Source organism: Tiliqua scincoides, chromosome 7 (genome assembly GCF_035046505.1).
Source record: "Tiliqua scincoides isolate rTilSci1 chromosome 7, rTilSci1.hap2, whole genome shotgun sequence".
In the NCBI taxonomy this organism is placed as follows: domain Eukaryota; kingdom Metazoa; phylum Chordata; class Lepidosauria; order Squamata; family Scincidae; genus Tiliqua; species Tiliqua scincoides.
In genome coordinates this window covers 49679776-49692393 of record NC_089827.1, presented here as the reverse complement: position 1 = coordinate 49692393, position 12618 = coordinate 49679776, and the positions used below count along the sequence as shown (strand labels likewise).

Genomic DNA, 12618 nt, shown 5'->3' with positions numbered 1-12618 from the left:
TCTGAGGCAGTTAAGTGCCTCATGTAATAGCAGCACAGTATTTCAGTTTTGCCAACGACTGGGAAATTTGGAGCAAATTTCTCAAAAAGTAGCTGGGAGCAGAGCAGTAAATGGATATAGGAAGTCTTCAAGAGGGTCACTAGGGCTGGCACAACTTTAAACTTTCATTTTGAGCTGAACAGTCAGCATCAATCATTTGTGATGAGTTCACATGCAACACACCCTCCTCTGGCCACGCACTGATCTCTATTATTCATCACTATTTTATTACATGTTGCTTTGATTTTCAGATGGTTGGCAGCCTTCAGTCTTGAAAGACTATGGTATAAGCCTACAGCACCCGGTATTCCCAGGCGGTCTCCCATCCAAGTACTAACCAGGCCTGACCCTGCTTAGCTTCCAAGATCAGACGAGACTGGGCATGTGCAGGGTAACAGTTGGCATCAAAATCCAACATCAGCACAGAATTGCCAAATTCCATTTTATTCTTGTTAAACAAAGTTGTCTAAATTGGTCTGAGATCCAAACTATGCATGAGGTACATCATGTGTAGCTTTTCACATGCTTTTCTAGCATTTATCTAAAAAGATAGAGGTTGCCATCGCCAATAAGTGACCTGGGTAGGGAATCTGAATAGCATAACCTTTTCTTCTCTATTGGTTTTCCATGTCCAAATTGTACCCCACAGCTGTTTTAGCTCTAAGGAGGGAAAAGCAGATACCATAGCTGTCAGTTTTACCATTGGAGAATGCAACTTGGACAGAAGCATTATATTAAAAAACAAAACAAAACAGAAGATGAAAACTACATGTAATTCACATACAATTTGAGCCTCAATGTTTTTGTCAACACTGCATTTCATTGTGACCAACATTGCTGTCACATTCTTCACAATCAGTATTGCAATCAACATTTCAGTGTGATCTACCATTGGTTTCATAACGAACAGCACTCCCACTCAAGAATACAGTAAAATACAGTCTTGTATATACTTCTGGAATGTCATAAAGTGCTAGCACACTGAACAGGAAGGTGTGAAATGCAGGCATCCACCTTGTGGCAACAGAGGTCACTGTTGTGGATTGAGCTTTCACGCCCAACAGTAAAAACACAGTTAAGGGAAGTATCTTTCAACAACTGTTAAAGCCCAGTCAAGAGCAAATTCCGATGCACTGATGTGCACTGCCAGCATCGCTTGTGCTGCACCCCGCAGGAGAATTTAGCAGGTGAGGAGGTTTCCCCGAGGGTAAGACTCAGTAACCACAATTGGGCAACTTGGAGCTGCACTAGTTTAATTACTGGCACAAGTTCTCATTGCCCCATGTTGGTGGATTGGGCCCAGGAACGGGGATAGGATGCAGTGCACGCTGGCCCTGCTGCTTCCACCCTCCTCCAGGGCCTGATCTGCTCACCCCCGGCCCCATTGCTGCCCTCACCATACTCTGTTTTGCCCCACCCTCCCCTTCCTCCCCTGCCCCTGCCCTGCCCTGCTCAGCATGGAACTCACTGCATAGGGCACATGCTGCTCTTTGTGCAGGTACCCCACTTATCCTGAATCCTAATTGCATGACATCAGTATAAGTTCTAATGATTTTGATAAGACTTGTGTCCAAGTTATGGCTTTAGAAACAACAAGCGGGTCCATAATTCTAAACATGTTTAATAGCAAATGTGTTCAGGGTGATACTGTAAATATAATAGGATATCAACACGCATTGCCTAGAGAACAACTCGCAGTTTGTGAGTTACACAAACACTGACTTGGCATCACAGTCTGGTACAAACTACTACCATAATTTACACCTAGATTTAAAATACCGAGTGAAGAACTTGCTTGCTCTTTATGCCAGTGTGGTTTGAGGACCAAACTAGAACAGATGCCTGTAACACACTAGGGAGTTTGCTCACATGTTTTTTCTAGTGTAAACAGCATGTGGGGGTGATCTGAATTGTGGCTATAGCAGGGGGATAGGGCTTTAACTCTTGGCTCCTTTAGAGTGCTATCTGATCAGAAGAAAAGCTGCCAACTAAAGGGTGATCCAATCCAAATTAGTACTGATGGTGGGCAAAATAATAATATTATAATAACTGATATTTATATACCATCTCTCTTGGTTATTGGATTACTCCTTTGATTTTAATCCAAGGTGGTTCACATAGGCAGGCTTTCTCTAAACCCCTGAGGGGTTTTTTACAATACCGAAGAAGTTTTAATCTTTCAAGAATAAACAACATTCCAGATGGATCTTCCACAGTCTGGTATCACTTCTGGCTGCAGTTGCCTCCCATGCTGATTGGCAAACTGCTCCTTCTCTCTCACCGAAGGGCATCTGGAATAAACTCAGCTCAGCCTGTTAGTCACTTCTCAAGGTCTCGCTGCTCACCAAAGCTTCCAGTGATCTCAAACTGGTGACCTTCAGATGTTATCTTCAGGCTTAACTGCAGCTCTACCCTCTAGACCAGACCTCCTACCCAAAAGGTTAAAAAGCCATGCACCGTGGTCCTAATCCCATGGAATCTCTTGTCAGTGCTATCTATTTTAGGAAAATCAAGCATGCAGGCTCCAATCACATGAAAGGTGTATCATCTGGTTTGGCCAGTGCTTCCCAATCTTCTTTAGTCCATGACGCTGGACAGAAGCAGGTAGAGAAAGGAAGCAAACAAGAAGAATTGAAAAGGAATAATCAAGAGAAGCCACAGCTACTTTGCCACTTGCCGTACCGTGAACTGTAAATACATGTATGTATCTTCTTTGAGTTGCAACATGGCACTAACAGGTTGTTGTGTTTTTGTTTTAACAGTGATTGCTGTCATGAACTGCTCGGCCATGTTCCCATGCTAGCCAACAAGGAATTTGCACAATTCTCGCAGGTAACACCCCTCTTCCTCTAAATCATGTGTGTTGAATAGGAAAGAGCTAGACCTGCTCCCAAATTTCACCCATCCAAAGCAAAATTCAGGTGCAGGTTAGAAGCTTTTCCTAGGTAGAACACACAGGAGAGCATGGACACTCAGGCCATGTCACCAGTACAGAGCTAGACGGTTCAATGGTTTGACTCAGTATAAGCAAACATCTTATGGTCCTTTGACCTAGCAAAGCTCTTCTTATGTTCCCTACCAGTCAACAAATGCAGAAGCCCCCCTCCCCCCAACGTGGGCCACTGCAGATAGGTTTCATCATGGGTGAATAACAGGTCAAATGCTGTTCTGTGTTAGGCTCACAATTGTTTTGAAGGACTTGAAGGATGAGCAATATGGTTCCCAGCTCTGCCTTGCCGTTGCCAGATGTTGTTCAAATCACCTGGGTGTGGACCAGCAAAATAGATTTCATATTAGCAATTATGTGCTATATTTCCTAACATCCAATTTTCTTGGCTAAACAATATTCCAAATATGAAGTATTGATTCTGTATAGAAGTTTGATTTGATTTTACTATCAATTTACATGATATAATAAATTAGGCTGGAAAAACATACAGAATGATGACAGATGTTCATCATTAAGCACAGGAACTTGCCTTCATTGTTATATATTTCCATAAAAGGCCTATACATTTTATTTCTATTTTAATGTGTTCTTGATTGTATTGTTATTGCTGCTTACGCATATTGTCAAATGTCCTTGCTTTTTAACTTATTTTTGTTATCCTGAGATTACGATATAGTACAGTTAGCCTGATTTTCAGGGGGGGGGGGTATTGGATATGTTCTGAACAAGTTGTTCCTGGGTGTGCAAGTGTTTTTGTTTGCTTGTATCTTTGCACATTGCAAACCACTCTGACCACAACAGTTTGTGGGGAAATGGCATATAAATTAAAATCAAATTAGCAGCCCAATTCTATGGGTAGGAACTAGCATTCCGGCATTAGAACATGTTTTATGGCATCAGAAATGCCATTACATTGGACTGTGTTGCCACATGCTTCCAGGCTGCCAGCATAGGTGGCAAGCATACATGGCAGCAGTCAGGAGAGGCTCTGGCAATCCTGGTGTGTTGGCACGGGTGGCATTTCATGAGTTGGGGAGGGCATTCCTGGGCGCACCACGGGAGGGCGGGAAGCTTGTCAGTGGTGGGATGCGGTGCATCCCGCTGCAAGCAAAGTGTACTCAGATGCTGTCCCCTCCAGAGCCTCCCTACACAAACCCCTTTTGTCTCCTTGGACTTGCTATTTAGCTGGCACAGGTCCAAGGAGACCCATAAGTCAAGGGACTTATGGAAGGGTAAAGGAAAAAAATTTTCCTTGGTTGATTTGTTTGACACCCCCTCACCATAGCACAGCATACAGCACTGCTTGTTTTGGTGCGTTTGTGTGCTGTCATGAGGGGTATAGCTGTGAATGTTTTCACAGACAACACTGTGGAAAATATGGAAATGAATGGGTGTTGCTAACATATCTTGTCCGTGAGATTCCCAGAAGCACTTGGTTGACCACTGTTGGAAACAGAGTGCCAGACTAGATGGACCCTTGGCCTGATCCAAGGATTGACTTCTTGTGACTCACTTCCACCTTCTCAACATCACATTATCCTGCACTTGCTTTAGGATATAGGACTGGCTTCTCTCGGAGCATCTGATGCAGATTTAGAAAAGCTGTCAACGGTGAGTATACATTGCATTTTCATAGTGAAGTTACAGTATCAAAAGTTCAAAACATGAAATTTTTAGATTGCCCCATAGAAACAACTTAGGGCCCAATCCTATCCAACTTTCCAGCACTGATGCAGCTGTGCCAATGGGACATGTGCTGCATCCTGTGGTGGAGGGGCAATCACTGAGGCCTCCTCAAGGTAAGGGAGCATTTGTTCCCTTAATTCAGAGTTGCATTGTGGCTGCATTGGTATTGGAAAGTTGGACAGGATTTGGCCCTTAGTGTTTTTCTAATGGAAATGAGTGACTCAGGGCACGCGCGCACGCACACACACGCGCACACACACACACACACACACACACACACACACACACCATGGTTATGAAAGCTATTGTCTGTCATTTTGTGTGGTATTTACAAATGCCATCACAGCTGAGTGTAACCAAGAAATAGAATCTAAAGTGGGTCTAGAGGATGAAAGGGTAAATCATGACAGATTGGAATTGGTTGATCAGCCAAGGTTACATCTTCTGGGCCCTCAGGCAAGGCTGGACACTGGAACTCCCCGATTGTGCATGGACCTGGGGGACTCCCCAGTGGCGCATAGGGAACATCCCATGGAGCACAGGTCTCAGGAATCCATCATGGTTCACTCATGGAGCAGGTAGCAGTAACCAGCTTCTTATGATCATTCCTCTTCTACTTGTCAGTATTGTTCTTCCAAAGGAGGAAGTCAATTGACTGGTGGGAAGAATAGGTTGCACCTGTGCTGCCTTCCTTGTCTTTTAGTTCTCAGAGGTTCCCACTGAATTATATGGAACAAAGAATTATATATCTCCCCTCCACTTGCAGCATCTGAATGCATGTGGTGTGTGTAGTGTATACTCTTCAGGCACATGGTGACCACACACCATGAGGGCATCCTAGTAGGTTCAGGGTATGATTTCTCCATGGTAGTTTTCACCATCTGGTCCATTCTTCTGTGTGTTTACCAGCTCTATTGGTTTTCTGTTGAGTTCGGTCTTTGCAAACAAAATGGATCAATCAAAGCCTATGGAGCAGGTCTTCTATCCTCCTATGGTGAGCTGATGGTAAGTAAAAAGCACTTGTTATAATCTGATTTCTGATAAGATTTAATCAGAGGTGTGGGCAGACTTACGATCACATTAGATAAACTTACTGGCTGTAATCACTAGAGGACAGCATTGCATCCTATATGCATGTAGTTCATTGAAACTGCTCATCGTGTTTCCAAGTAATGGTGAAGATGCAAAGTTATTTATCAGCTGTAATGAAATAATGGTTCAGGATACTGAAAACATTGCTAGTTGTTTTTCATTGTGAATCGGTACAATCTGGCCAGAGGTAAAGTGGTATGAATGTTTACGTGCATCAAAAATTATATCCCTAGTTCCTAATATTGAACGGGGAGGGGGGTATTAAACCAGGCTGTACTTTTATGAGTAAGGAAAATCCTAGCAATGAATTGGGAGGGGCTTTATTACAGATATACCACTGGAGTCCGCTGAATGTTGAACACACCTCCACTTGTGTCATATCCTGTGGCTGACATGCCAATCAGATCCCCTCATGTGTCCAGGGCCATTGTCAGGAATCAGCATCCTTTGGTGGATCCTGAGGGTTAGATCCCTCAGAAGGCCCCACAGCCACTCATCCACTCAGCCACTCAGGTGCAAAAGAGAGCCACTAAGATGATTACGGGGCTGGGGCACCTTCCTTATGAGGAAAGGCTACGGCGTTTGGGCCTCTTCAGCCTAGAAAAGAGACGCCTGAGGGGGGACATGATTGAGACATACAAAATTATGCAGGGGATGGACAGAGTGGATAGGGAGATGCTCTTTACACTCTCACATAATACCAGAACCAGGGGACATCCACTAAAATTGAGTGTTGGGCGGGTTAGGACAGACAAAAGAAAATATTTCTTTACTCAGCGTGTGGTTGGTCTGTGGAACTCCTTGCCACAGGATGTGGTGCTGGCGTCTACCCTAGACGCCTTTAAAAGGGGATTGGACAAGTTTCTGGAGGAAAAATCCATTACGGGGTACAAGCCATGATGTGTATGCGCCACCTCCTGATTTTAGAAATGGGTTATGTCAGAATGCCAGATGCAGGGGAGGGCACCAGGATGAGGTCTCTTGTTATCTGGTGTGCTCCCTGGGGCATTTGGTGGGCCGCTGTGAGATACAGGAAGCTGGACTAGATGGGCCTATGGCCTGATCCAGTGAGGCTGTTCTTATGTTCTTATCCCAGAGACCACCTCTGCACCCACCCCCTTCAGATGATGGCAGTAGAGAAAACTAGGAGGGGAACCCAGGGAGTGACTCTTTGCGTGTTGGGTGCCTGCACAATTGCTGTGGAGCACAGCCCAGAGCACAACGGAGGCAAGAAGACAGCATTCAGGGGTCACGTAACTTTTTCATCAGGTCCCCAGATCCCCCTACATTACTGTGCCACCCCTCAACCATGCAGACAGCTTTCCCTGTAGTGCATGACTTTGCTTGCTTGCTTGAAAAATGTATTCTTCAGCGCACCGGTTCTCCCCTTGGTAGTACGCTGTGGTGTGTCCCACAAAATTGCTGAGTGGGTTATCTTACAATGGAAAGCATTTGGTTCTTTCAGTTGTGGTGAATCACCAGCCCCCCCCCCCCCCATGTGATATGGATGAAATTAGAGGTGTTTGAAAATGGTATTATTTACTTTATGCAGAAGTAAGTCCACTGTGTTCATTAAGACTTCGGGCTCAATCCTGTACAACCTTCTGGCACCCTGAGGTAAGGGAGCAAATGTTCACTTAGTTTGTGGAGGCCTCTGCTCCCTCACCATAGGATGCAGCACACGTCCCATTGGCACGGCTCCATCAGCATGGGAAAGTTGGATAGGAGTGGGCCCTTAGACTGTAATCCTATCTTACTCATGGAAAAGAAACACCTCTACGTATTGTCAATAAATGAACAGTAAAGTATTTAAGACTGAGTAGGAGTAACTGGCCCAAAGTGAACATGTCTGAATGGACAATGTAGGCTTGAAACAGGCTTGCTTGAATCCACCATAACTAGTTCAGAAGGTTTAGTACTTGGGACTCTTCAGACTAGATAGAAGGCACCTGGTTAGGACATGACTGGGACATATACAATTATGCATTGGATGGAAAGAGTGTACAGAGGAAAGTTGTTTCCCCCCGCCCCTTGCACAACACCAGAACCAGGGGACATCCACTAAAATTGACTGGCAGGAGAGTTAGAACAGAGAAAAGGAAAGATTTCTTTACCCAGTGCATAATTAATTTGTGGAACTCCTTGCCACAGGATGTTGTGATGGCACCTGAAGGCCCAGAGGCCTTTAAAGGGGCATTTGATGAATTTATGGAGGAAAAATCCATCACTTGCTACAAGTCTTGAAGACTGTGTGTAGGTTTTAGAGGTAGCCTATTTCTGAATGCCAGGTGCAAGAAAGTGCCAACAGGATATAGGTGTCTTGTTGTCTTGTGGGCTCCCAGAGGCATCTGATGGACCAACTGTGAGATACAGGGAGCTGGACTAAATGGGCTCTTGGCCTGATCCACAAAGGCTGTTCTTATATTATTAGTAGTCAAAGTAAGTAGCCTAAGCTTCATGGCTGAGTAAGGATTTGGCTGGCCACTATAGCACACTGGCTCTCACAAGTATTAGAATAAACCACCACCACTATTTCAGCAACTTCTTTGTCTCGCAGAATGGGAGATCCAATCAACAACATCTGAATCCACAGTGACTAGTACAGAAGGGTTTGCCTGCTGGCCAACCTTTATGCTTTCTGGACTATAGAAATGCACCGCAGATACTTTAGTTTTACACTGTAATTGCACTGTACCGCCAGCTGTTCTGCGTTATGTAAAATGAATTCTATGTTAACACCCAGGCTGGAGTCTAGCCTACGTACAGTAAAATGTAATGGCCCATACTTCACTGTTGGCAGACTTCAACATGTTTGCATGCCTCACTGGCAGAAAAACAAGGCTCCCTTAACTGCGACAGGCTAAATCAGGTCATCTGACCTGTTCGAAGAATAACTTTCCACATCATAAAATGAAGAATTCTGCCTGAAACCGGGGCCTGGGATTTAAAAACCTTTCAACTTGCTTCCACAGACCTTGAAACACAATATAGCCACATATTACTAATACATCTGGTTTAGATTTAGAAAGTATTCTCAAAGGTATACCCTACACACTATGCACTCCTAACAGAGAAGTCAGTATTTGGTAGAGTTTAATTTTAATTTTTTTTTTGTTTGTTAACCATTTAGGCAGAAAGCATCAGAAGTCACTTTTTCTCCTGTGGTCCTACGGCAGATGTAGGAGAACTTACATGCATAAAAATACAGAGAGATGAGGGCAAATTAGGAGATGGGGGGTAATTAATTCCTGCTGGTGGTCAACCAGCTGTCGCTGCCTCAGCCCTCCCACCCAAACTCTCTTGTTTGACAGTGGCAGCTGCAAGCAACTCTGTGCAAGGTCTCGCCCCCCTTTCCCAGCACTAGAACACTGAAAACATACTGTCCTGGATGTCATGGAGTCTGGGAAAACTAGTTCTCTATGGCACTTGTGTCAATTCTGTGCCACTCCGGTATCTTTGGTGAAGGGGAAGGGACAACAGGCCAGAGTTGAGGAGTTCTCAGAGGGGTGGGGGATCAAAGAGGAACTGGGATTCACATCCTATCATACTCCTGATGATGAAATGGGGAACATAATGGGATCTCCAAATTCAGAATTATTGCTCTGGGAACAAAGACCAAATTATTATCTAACTGGGGGGGGGATAGCTCATTTTGCCAAACCAATTCCAAACCAAGCAGAGGGGAAATTCAACCCACACTAGAAATGTACCAAGATGGGGCCTGGATGTGGGAAAGACATCAGACAAGGAGGAAATATTACAGGCTAGCAGATCATGTGATTGAAGGTGGGGGATGTGACCATTTTTGATGGTGGTCAAGTCTCCCCTCTCTGTTCATTTAACAATTGTGACAGCCCTTGAATTTCCATTTCTTCCTGGCCCCAGATACCTGCTGCCTTTCCACAACTGTTCAACTCAGCAATTTGGGTACAAATCATTCCCTAAGTCCATGAATACAGCAATACCTTGACTTTCATCGCTTTGCTCTTTCAGCCATTTTCAATTATAACCACTTTTCAAATTTCATCCATATGCTTCCTCTTTCATCCAGTCTTCCATGATGTTCATATGTTTATGTTTCTTTTATTTCTGTTTGTTTAGGTCTTGCACACATTCATGTGTGTTATGTAGTTAGTTGTTTACATTTTTTGCTGGCCAAAATAAATTTGCAAGCTAAATAAGTCTAAGCTTTGATATTCTTCCATTTTTGACTTTCTTCTATGTTCTAGTTCCCAATGTCATGAAAATGCAAGGTGTTGCTCTATGTATCTTTGGCCTGTTCTCGCCATTGCAGCTGCTGCAATGGCTCAGAATCATGTCTTACCAGGAAGGCTGGGGAGCTGTCCAGCAGGACAGGGACCAAGGCTTCTATTGCAAACAGCAGGGGAGCTGTCCAGCTACGTCATCAGTGGGAGCTCACCATGATGTGTGGTTGAATCCTGCATCGGCTAGACACCAGCTGAGTAGCCTTATTGCTATCCATGATGTCTTACCCCTTGCTGGAGCATTAGCAGGGCCCAGATGCAGGGCATGTGTTGTTTCCTGCTTCTTCTCCCTGAGTGGTGCTCAAGGATGGGAGATCTTGAGGTGCTAGATAAGCACTAGGCCTTCAGGTTTGGACTTCTGATCAGACTCGATACTGTCTCTTCTGCTGGTTCCCAAGGGTAATTTTGGAGGTTCTGGAGCTTGGGGGTAGGACCTATTAGGGTGTATCAATCTCCTTACATCAGTAGACCTCAAGTGAGACATCTTCCCAGGGGGTGGTCTTGGGAAGTTTATTAGTGTCCGTGGACCTCCTTTGATCCCCATTGGTGCTAGGGCTGGTGATGGGGCATTCTCCCTCCAAGGAGGTCACTCTTTTACAAGTGCTAGGTTGGCCTTATCAAGAAGGTGTTGAAGTACAGCAATATTTGGATCACGCACAAATTCTGAACATTGTTGCTGTTCTTTACTGAAGTATGCACTCTCAAAGAAGCCAGAATATAAGCCCTTCAACCCAGAAGTGATGATGATCCAGCCTTACCAAGACCAGACCTTTCAGCCCATCTACTTTGTAGCAGAAAATCTTGAAGATGCAAAGCTTAAGCTCCAGTGAGTAAACCAGTGTCACCCATTCAAGCAGTAGATGTAGCATCACATCGTACACAGATGACTTGGCCTACAGAACATCATCAGTAAAACGTGTTGTAAATGGCTGGATAGGAACATGGAAGCATGCTCAGGCCTCCATTTCCCATCATGTCTCTGTGATGCCTCTGTTTGTACCTATGTGGACACACATCAAAGAGTAAGGCAAGGGGGGGGAGCAATAGGATCCCTGTGGGGATCCCTCCTGTAGCAGATGCTGCATCCACACTGGGATGGGTCATCCCCATTCTAAGCTTGGAGAGTAGGGCACGTTCCCTAACTCCCTAAGGTGCCTGCTTCTGATACAGGCATATTTTAACATTTTCTTTTGTGCCATCATAACATTGGGAAAGAAATTACTTGTCTTTAATCACAACCAAATGTTTGCACTTTGAAAAAACCAAAACCCATCTTTTGATTATTTTGCTCTCACTAGAAAATATGCTCTGCATATGAAGAAGACTTTTTCTCTTCATTATGATCCCTTCACCTGCAGCATCGATGTCCTCGATTCTCCACAGAAAGTAAAGGAAATCATTACTCACTTGAAAGAAGACCTGAAAAGCCTCTGCCATGCCTTGGAAAAGCTGTCTTGAAATCAGTACTAAATAGGCTTAATAATTATAAAAATGTCATTGACAGTGATTTTGAATGTTGAATTTATACAGTAGCTGTTGATGGTCTAGAGCAGTGGTTCTTACCCTTTTTAGCCACCCACTTCTGAGAATGACAATCTGTCTGGGACCCACCAGAAGTGATGCCAGCAACCTGGAAGTGATGTCATAGCCAGAAATGACATCATCAAACAGGAAGTGACATCACTGTGATGGCAGAGCCGGAAGTGATGTCATCAAGCGGGAAGTTCTTGTCTAGAAATTAATAATAATAATAATAATAATAAAACTTTATTTTTATCCCGCCCTTCTCCCCAAAGGGACCCAGGGCGGCGTACAACATATTAAAAAAAACAAACAAAAAACAACAGATTAAAACATAATTTAACAGATAAAAACATTAAAAACACATTAAGAGAAACCATAAAAACAGTAATCAGATAAAAGTCAGAATAAAAAGAGCATAAAACAGCAGTTCAAGGAGGAATCACGCCTGTAAGAAACTAAAAGATGTATAAAAGATGTTAAAAAGGCCATAGAGTCAGAAGGCTTGTGTAAACAACAAGATCTTCAGGCCTCGCCGAAAGGTCTCGAGGGAGGGAGCCATTCTCAAGTTAAGGGGAAGGGAGTTCCATAATGTTGGTGCCACTACTGAGAAGGCCCTATTTCTTGCCGCCGCCCCACATACCTCTTTAGGCGGCGGCACATGCAAAAAGGCCTTCTCTGATGACCTGAGAGGACCTAAATTCAAACTGTAAATGACAAGAGACAGTATTCCAGCTCAGAAGCTTCTTCCAATTCTCCCTGCCCTCACTACCATTGCTATCAAGCAAAAAATAAAACAACATCTAGAACAAAACATTTGTGTATTTATTTACTACTGTTTTTATTTCTGTCTTTATTTACAAAATCTCAAACTACTTCTTGTATTGCGCTCGAAACTAACATACATTGATGTGGCTATTGATACTGTGCTCAGCACTAGCCAGAAACAAGTGCACCTTACTCATGCACCTCAATACAAGAAGTAGCTTGAGCTTTTGTAAACAAAGGAAATAAAAACAGTAGTATCCCCCTCAGAAGGAAGATAAGCAGGGACACTTCCCCTCA

At 43.9% G+C, this 12618-nt stretch overlaps 1 protein-coding gene and 1 pseudogene across 1 annotated transcript in view; one reads left to right on the top strand and one right to left on the bottom strand.

Moving 5' to 3' along the window:
* The window catches only part of LOC136657543 (tyrosine 3-monooxygenase-like), a 29178-nt gene extending 17688 nt beyond the window's left edge, over positions 1 to 11490 (top strand). The window contains exons 9-13 of the mRNA XM_066634459.1: positions 2802 to 2871; positions 4544 to 4600; positions 5585 to 5680; positions 10725 to 10858; positions 11331 to 11490. Coding sequence (XP_066490556.1) covers positions 2802 to 2871; positions 4544 to 4600; positions 5585 to 5680; positions 10725 to 10858; positions 11331 to 11490 — 517 coding nt within the window. The remainder of the gene's footprint in view (positions 1 to 2801; positions 2872 to 4543; positions 4601 to 5584; positions 5681 to 10724; positions 10859 to 11330) is intronic.
* LOC136657900 (5S ribosomal RNA) lies at positions 329 to 442 on the bottom strand (annotated as a pseudogene).
* Positions 11491 to 12618: the final 1128 nt, after the last annotated feature.